Here is an 8,616-nt window from a genome sequence, read left to right as displayed (position 1 = left end):
CATCAGCGCATACATATTTGGTTATAATCCTTGAGGATCAAGGGAAATCAGAGAGAGAGAGATATTGTAGAGAATACAAGGAAGGTTACAATCAGAAGAGATCTCCTAAACAATATCCTTGTAATACAAAGATATGAGCCAAGTATATTGCCCACTAATATTACGTTCAACACCCGCCCTTAATCACAACTGCACAAGTTGAGATTACGTCTGAACTCCTCAAAGCTTCTTGCGGGCAAGGCTTTAGTAAATCCATCTGAAAGCTGATCTTTGGACGGGATAAATCTGATTTCCAATTGTTTGTTAGCAACTCATTCTCGAACAAAATGAAAATCGATCTCAATATGTTTAGTCCTGGCATGGAACACTGGATTTGCACATAAATAGTAACACCAAGATTATCACTCCAAAGGCATGGGGTTTGTATGTGTGACACCCCAAGTTCTTTGAGTCTAGACTATACCCAAATAACTTTAGTTGTAGCATTTGCTAGTGCCTTCATTTCTGCTTCATTGCACACCATGAAATTAAGTTTGGGCCATAAAAAAATGCAATACCACCAGTGGACTGTCTATCATCTAAGCACCCAGCCCAATCCGCATCGGAAAAGACACTTACGCGAGTAGAGGATGATTTACTGAATGTTAGGCCAGTACCTAGCATTTTCTTCACATACCTCAGAATACATTTGGCTGTCGTCCAATGAGAAGTGGTGGGAGCATACAGAAACTTACATACTTTGTTAACCGCAAAAGATATATCAGGCCTGGTGAGAGTCAAGTATTGAAGCACACCAACTATACTTCTGTAACTTGTGTTGTCTTCCTGGTTCAGGAGTTCTCCTTCTGTCAAGGATAAATGTTCAGAACTTGACAATAGAGTGGGAGAGGGTTTGTGGTCATGCATGCCAACTCGAGTTAATATATCAGTAGCATATTTTTCTTGTGATAAATGCAAACCATCTCTGGTTTATTTTACTTCAATGCCCAAAAAGAAGTGTAAATCGCCCAAATCCTTAAGGGTGAAGTCTAAGCTCAAATCCTTGAACAAGCCTATGACTGCCTTGTCAGATGAGCTAGTCATAATGATGTCATCAACATAGATAAGAAAATATATGATTGTGTGCATCTTGTTGTAAATAAATAGGGATGTGCCAGACTTGGAAGGAACAAAACCAAGAACCTGTAGTTTGGCACTTAACTGAGAGTATCAGGCTCGTGGTGCTTGCTTTAGACCATAAAGAGCCTTATCAAGTTTGCACACATGAAATGGTGCATTCTTGTCCTCAAACCCAGTAGGTTGTTTCATGTACGCCTCCTCTTCCAGAACATCATGAAGAAATGCATTTTGCACATTAGTTGCCTTAAGCTCCATCCCCTGTAAACATCAATAGATAGGACAAGATGAATAGTAGCAGCCTTGACAAAGGTGTCCTCATAGTCAATATCATATCGTTGTTTAAAACCTTTGGCTACAAGTCATGCTTTATAGCAATCAATAGTTCCATCAGATTTGCTCTTGATTCTGAAGACTCACTTACTATCAATTAAAATTTTACCTTGACTTCGAGGAACTAAATGTCGTGTATTGTTGGTTTGCAGTGCTTTGTACTCTTCCTCCATAGCCTTCTTCCATTTTGCATCACCAAGTGCATCCGTGAGATTGCCGGGTTCACCTGCTGCAATACATGACAAACCATACATAGCAATATTTTTATAGTTAATTCGTTGAGTAACTCCCCTTTGAAGTCATGTGCGTGGAGGCGGTGCGCCAGCAGGAGGACTTTGTGGCACTCCGGCTCAGAGAAATCGGAACGCCCCGTATTCCAGCCAAGAGATCGAGAAGATGTCTTCTGGAATACGACACTGCTTAGTATAGAACAAATCAGCTCTTTATTACAAGCTATATGGATACAAGGGGATTACATCGGCACGGTGACACTACGCCTGCCACGGTTGCTCCATGCAAGTAGCAGAACAATACGAAGCAACGGAATAACTCTAGCAGCGGAACAACGACGACGGTGATGAACTCCACTCCATAGGCACTCTGACTGAAACACTTATCCTAGCTCGTAAACAAGGGATCCACGGCAAACAAGCAATTAAATCCGGCATGACCTGCAAACTGGCATGACACGCCAAGTCAGTACATTGAATGTATTTGCAAGCGCACAGCAACCAAGAGCAATCAAGACAGACAACATCATGGCAATTACAGGTTAACAAGGATTAACATGATACTATCATAGCAATCATAGCATGAACAAGATGAACATGATACAAGTAGAACAATATGAGCATGGCATGAACATAAGGACATGATGATACTAGCATATTCAATACTTATCTGATCTTGAACATGAATATTCATTTGTGAGTAGTTACTTTTATTCTTGAGGACGTGGGAGAAGTCTTGTTATAAATAATCATGTGAATTTGGTATTCGTTCGATATTTTGATGATATGTCTGTTGTTCTTCCTTTAGTGGTGTCATGTGAACGTCAATTTCATGACACTTCACTATATTTGGGCCTAAGGGAAGACATTCCGTAGTAATAAGTAGATGATGGGTTGCTAAAGTGACAAAAGGTTAAACCCCAGTTGATGCGTTATTCTGTAAGGGGCTGGTTTGGATCCATATGTTTCATGTTATGGTTAGATTTATCTTAATTTTTCTTTTGTAGTTGCGGATGCTTGCGAGAGGGGTTAATCATAAATGGATTGCTTGTTCAAGTAAGAACAACAACCTAGCACCGGTCCACCCACATATCAAATTATTAAAGTAGCGAACGCGAATCAAATCAACATGATGAAAGTGACTAGACGGTAATTCCCATGTGTCCTTAAGAACGCTTTGCTTTATATAACAAAACATTTTGGCTTGTCCTTTTCTATAAAAAAGATTGGGCCACCTTGTTGTACCTTTGTTAATTTTGATACTTGTTACGAATTATCCTGCTACAAAACTATTTGTTACCGCTACTTTCAATACTTGTAGAGAATACCTTACTGAAAATTGTTTATCATTTCCTTCTGCTCCTCGTCGGGTTCATCACGTGCGTCCCCGCATAGCGCCCCGCTGGGCACGTGGCAGGGTCGGGTTGGGGCGGGCTGCTAACCGGACCAGTGTGCGTCTCCTGCCGCGGATCGGGCGCCAATCCCGAAGCTGCTACGCCAGGCGGCTGCTATGCCTGATATGAGAGCATGATTAATAATATAGCCAAGAGCCGGCTATATGGAGTTGTTATGTCACTTATAGCCAACCTAATAGCCCACCCATATAATGATTAGCCATACTAGTATGTCATATAATTAATATATGACCCACCTCTTTCTCTCACAAAGCTTATTGGGTCTCGTGCTACAGTTGGCAATAAGTTTGTAGCCCGCTTTCTCTTCTCTCTCCTCTTTTCTGTCCTGCTAGGCACAAATCTGATGTGACATCTCTTATAGCCCGCCTACATCACTTTATTGTACTTGCTCTGAGGCGGATACGCCTCGAATGCCACCAGCAGTTGTGTCTCTCCCTGGGAGACACATAAACTGATGGTTTTGAGTGCTACTTGTAGCTGCATGATCACTATTTTCCTCTGAATTTTTTTTGCATCATGAGACAACTAAGATACACAATTAGTAGGAGGGTTAGTCATAGTTGGATCAAGACAATTATCAGCCCTGGAATTGGAAAGGTGTGGTGGAAGGAGAATTTCTTTGCGAAGTAAAGCACCGGCGTTGTGGTGGAGTTGCTCAAATGGAAATTTGGTTTCTTCAAAAACAACATCTTTAGAGATATAAACTCGACCAATGGGAACATCTAGACATTTGAATCCCTTATGTTAGGGCTATAGCCAAGAAAAACACATTGTTTCGAACACCAATCCCTTACATTTCAAGAATTTAATTTCTCGTATTCGCCACCCCAATCTGATTGAACAACAATAATTTTGCAATCAAATTTTCTTTCAACAAGAGCCTAAAAATTGTGAAAGACTTGAAATACATCGGATCATTTCTTAAGAACATAAATCAAAAAGTAGAATGTGTGAAATTCTAGAAACACATTGTAATCGAGAGCAACAGGATAAACGGAAAGGAGATTTTTTTTATGAGGAATATGCATATTGCTAACATGACTTATCTCCATACCTATACCATCGGTGTTGTGAACTTGATCGTGGCCGTGATACTTCTCATGCATGGTGACCTTCTCGAGTTCACTAGTGATGTGACCCGTGGCACTGGAATCAACATACTAGTCAGTATCTACTCCATAGGAGGTGTTCGCCATGGCAGCAACTTTCTTCTTCCTAGAGTTATCTTCGACATAGCGCCACTTGCAATCTTTTACAATATGGTTATCTTTCTTACAAAATTGACAGATGCCATTATACCCTTGGAGAAAGAAGGTGCCGCCACATTGACGGCCGTCGTTGTTGTTGTAGTATGGGCGCCCGGAGGTGTTTCGGTTCTGGTGGCCGCCATGGCCACTGTTGTAGCCACCGCTGCCATGGCCGCCATTGCCATGACCACCTCCATAGCCGCCATGGCCTTGGCCACCGCCGTAGCCGCCATGGCCTTGCCGTCGCTCCTATATCGGGGACCACCGTGGTTCCCCTTGGAGAGGTTGCCGCGGAAGCGTGCAGCAGCATTGGCGGAATATTTGAATCCTCCCGTGCCCGTCCCATGGAAGAGCTCCACTTGTTGATCGAAGTTGGGAACCATGGAGAAGAGGTCGTCGATGGAGAGAGGATCTGTACGGACATCCAGGGCGGAGACGATGGGCTGATAGGCCATGTCCAGACCGGCGATGACGAAGGAGATCAACTAGTCGGTGGTGATTGGGTCGCCCGCCATGGCGAGCTCGTCCGCGAGGGAGCGCATATGGCCGAAGTAGGCAGCAGCAGACTGGATACCTTTGTCTGCGTTCGTCAGGTTGATTCGAAGGTTGTTGATGCGTGACCTCGAACTGGAGGTGAACATGCTGGTGATGGCCACCCAGATGGCATGGGACTGCTCATGCGAGGCCACCTGAATGAGGACCTCCTTGGATAGGTTATTCAGCAAGTAGGCAAGAACTTGCTGATCTTCTCATGCCCAGATCACATGTGCTGGGTACATGGTGGTTTGCTCCTTGCCACAAAAAAATTTGGTGGTGATTGTCTTGGGTGGTTCAGGTGTAGATTTGTATAAGTACTCACTAGCACATATGCCCGTACATCACAACCTGAGAGATATTTTTTACCAGAAGCAACGTGAGAGAAATGATGTGTCCTCCGAAAATAGTCTCCACAACAGTGGACAACAGAGCGAGGAGCTGCAGTCTTCTCGCGGGTCATGTTTGGCACACGAGATCATGATAGTGGTGGGGTTTGTCGGCGTCTCCTACACAGCGTAACCGGATGGATTACTAATTGTAGCGCATAAATCAAAGTCATGTTGACGTGTTGCTAGCTAGTCAGACAAACGTGTCCCAATAACCAATGGCCAGCCCAAATATTTAAGAACATAATGCAGCGTCAAATTTGAAGCATTTTATGATTTTTTTGAACTTTTCATAAAAAACAATAATGAATTTCCGAATATTCTTTGAAACATGAATAGTTTTTTATTCTGAACATTTACGAAAAAACATGAGCAAAATTTTAAATTGGAACATTTTTTAAATTAAAAAATCTGAAAACATGAACTTTTTATAAAAACACAAACATTTTATGAATTAATGAATGATATTTTAAAATGGGAACATGTTTTGAACATTAAGAATTATTTTCAAAGATGTGTTTTATTAATGCAAAAATTATTTTAAATTTGTGAACATTTCAGTTAAACAACAATATTTTCGAATTTCAAACATTTTTTAAAATGCAAAAAGATTTATTCTAAATACTGTATAATGTTGGAGAAGATAATATTTATTTATTTTCAACGAATTTCGGAATTAGAAAAAAATAAAGATCTGAACATTTTCGAAACCAGGATTTTTTTTGGAATTTGGAACATTTATCGAAAATTTGGAAAAAAAATTGTAATTCTGAGTATTTTAAATTTTTTGAATTTATGGAAAAAAATTAAACTTCGAAGGGAAAAAGGTAAAAAGAAATAGGAAAGAAGAAGAGAAAGGAACGAAAAAAACAGAACACAGAATGAAACGAAAACGGGCCAGCCTAGTACTGGGCAACCTGTGCGAAGCTCTGGCTATTTGACGCTCCATGTGGCAAATAGGTCGGCTGGCTTCGCTGGGCCTCAGAGCGCAGCTCAGGTACGAAATTCAGGACAAACCATTTTTATTTTCTAGTAGATGAAAAAAGGGCAACCTGGTGCATGTAGCTCCCGCTTGCGCAGGGTCCAGGGAAGGGTCCGACCACTTTGGGTCTATAGTACGCAGCCTTTTCCTACATTTCTGTAAGAGGCTGTTTCCAGGACTTGAACCCATGACCTCATGGTCACAAGGTAGCGGCTTTACCACTGCGCCAAGGCTCCCCTTCATTTTCTAGTAGATGAACGCATAAAAATGTATTACCATCTCGGATAAAAAAATTCGTCGGTGAACGGATGAAAAATTGGAGAAACGCACTTTGCATTATTATTAAAAATTAAATTAAAATTTAAAATTAAAATTAATTAAAGTAGAGTAGATAGATAGTAGATATAGATATAGATATAGATTTATTAGTAGGTATAGATATAGTTATAGATATAGATACATGCTCGCAGCCCTGATCTGAGAGAGCACTTGGGCATGCCATAGGATATAATTGGTGCGGGAGAGTTTCTCCGAGACTTGAGAGGCAAGGTTGAAGGCAGGGGTGGTGGAGGAGCACACCATGGATGGAGAAAACAGGAGCTAGATACTATGGGGAAAAGGGGCTCTGTATACCATGTGCAAGATGATCGAAGCGTCTCAACTCTCTGTAGAGAGCCCGCGTTGGTCTATAGTATTGATTATATGGGGCCTATCCCATCAGCGCATATATAGTTGGTTACAATCCTTGAGGGTCCAGGGAAATCAGAGAGAGTGTGAGATATTGTAGAGAATACAAGGAGGTTACAATCAGAAGAAATCTCCTAAACAATAACCTTTTTTTTTTTTGAGGGGTAAACAATATCCTTCTAATACAAAGATATGTGCCAAGTACATTGCCCACTAATATTACGTTCAACGGAGTGGAGAGGAATGCTGCGGTGAGTGTGTGAGAGACTGTGTGGCGGCGTGGGGAGGGGCTCTATATGGGCACTGAAGCTCCAAGGCTGTAACCGACATTTATCCCGCTGGATGGCGCGTAATGTGTTCTTCGAGCATGGAGCATCGTATTTCGTTATTTTCAGGAAATTGAAATGGCCACGATTTGCCCTAGTACCGCCTCCGGGTTATGCAGCGAGTTTCGGTGAAATGGTTGATGGCCAAGTGGAGAGTGTCATTTAGCCATTCTACAAGTTAGCTTAAGAATACTTGCTTTCACTTTTTCCGCACAAAAGAAGACAAATAAATTTGGTTGTTGTGAATTGTGATCCAGCCATGGAAACATTATTACACGCCTTGTGTATCAACATAACATCGGCAGAAACTCATTTCATTGGCTGCTGCTACAATCACAGCCGTTCAACATCGTTTGTATACGATCCCATGCATGATCGACAAGCTAGCTCTTCAGATCTTCCTCTCTTCTCCTAAAACGGAGCAGCTTGGAGGCTAATTATCCACCGCGGCGCCAGGTGCATCTGCAAAATCGCAATGCAAGAACAGAAATCATCATCACAAGAAATAATCCTTTCCAAAAGTAAAAGAACACACAGATTCAACTCATCAAGATTCAAGAAGAAGAAGAAGAATGTGATAAAGGTGGTCCGTTGTGCCTTACCGGCCAGCGCCGCTGACGATTCGCAGGCGCGTGTCTCGCAGTCGCACGGGGCGGCACCGCCGCCGGCCTGGCTGGTGAAGATGGTGCACGAGTCTTGGCAAGACGGGATGCAGTCCCAGCGCGGGTTGTGGTGGTCGTTCCTGCAGCTGAGGTAGCACCCGTCGAAGCACTCGCAGTACTCGGACCGGGACTGGGACTGGGCGGCCGCCTGCCCGGGCAGCAGCACCAGGAGGAGGAGCACGCACAGCGCGGCCATGGGGGCCGCCCTCGACCGCTTCGGCTTCATCTCCTTCCTCGTGCAACCTATGACTTCTCCAGGATCAACGGAGAGAACTGTTGTGCTGGCTGGTGACGGTTGGTGAGTCAGGTTGTGGGATCTTTACTTCTAATGGAGGAGACCGTAGGTTGTTTGGTTGGTTCGCACGTAGTTATTAATGTGAATCTTTACTCCTAATGAAGGAGAACATACGTCGTTTGGTTCATTCGCACGAAGTCATTAATGCGAAAATAATTTAGAAACCGAATGCCGAATCAATTAACAAATCAACAACTAATTACTTGATTATCAATTATGGATGGAAGTAATTTTGTTCATTTAAATAAAGATTTTTCGCACGGAATCAATTTTAAATCTTTAGTCCTAATGGAGGAGATCGTACGTCATTTGGTTGGTTCGCACGAAACCATTAATGCGAAAATAATTTAGAAACCAAATGCCGAATCAATTAACAAATCAAACCATTAATGCAACCAAT

At 42.4% G+C, this 8,616-nt stretch overlaps 1 protein-coding gene across 1 annotated transcript; it reads right to left on the bottom strand.

Moving 5' to 3' along the window:
* Window positions 1-7,471: 7,471 nt before the first annotated feature.
* On the bottom strand, window positions 7,472-8,199 carry LOC119315203. Its single transcript, XM_037589873.1, has 2 exons — window positions 7,862-8,199; window positions 7,472-7,721 (listed from the first exon to the last, which is right to left on the bottom strand). Exons 1-2 carry the CDS (start codon window positions 8,145-8,147, stop codon window positions 7,693-7,695), a joined length of 315 nt encoding a protein of 104 aa, XP_037445770.1. The 5' UTR covers window positions 8,148-8,199; the 3' UTR covers window positions 7,472-7,692.
* Between the last annotated feature and the right edge of the window lie 417 nt (window positions 8,200-8,616).

Source organism: Triticum dicoccoides, chromosome 6A (assembly GCF_002162155.2).
Source record: "Triticum dicoccoides isolate Atlit2015 ecotype Zavitan chromosome 6A, WEW_v2.0, whole genome shotgun sequence".
Lineage (NCBI taxonomy): Eukaryota > Viridiplantae > Streptophyta > Magnoliopsida > Poales > Poaceae > Triticum > Triticum dicoccoides.
This window is presented reverse-complemented; position numbering and strand designations above follow the sequence as displayed.

Bases quoted from the DNA above. Each gene is read 5' to 3' on its own strand.
- LOC119315203 (XM_037589873.1), bottom strand. From the start codon at position 8,147: ATGAAGCCGAAGCGGTCGAGGGCGGCCCCCATGGCCGCGCTGTGCGTG. The intron at 7,722-7,861 runs GTAAGGCACAAC...GCGATTTTGCAG, and splicing joins ATCGTCAGCGGCGCTGGCCG to ATGCACCTGGCGCCGCGGTG.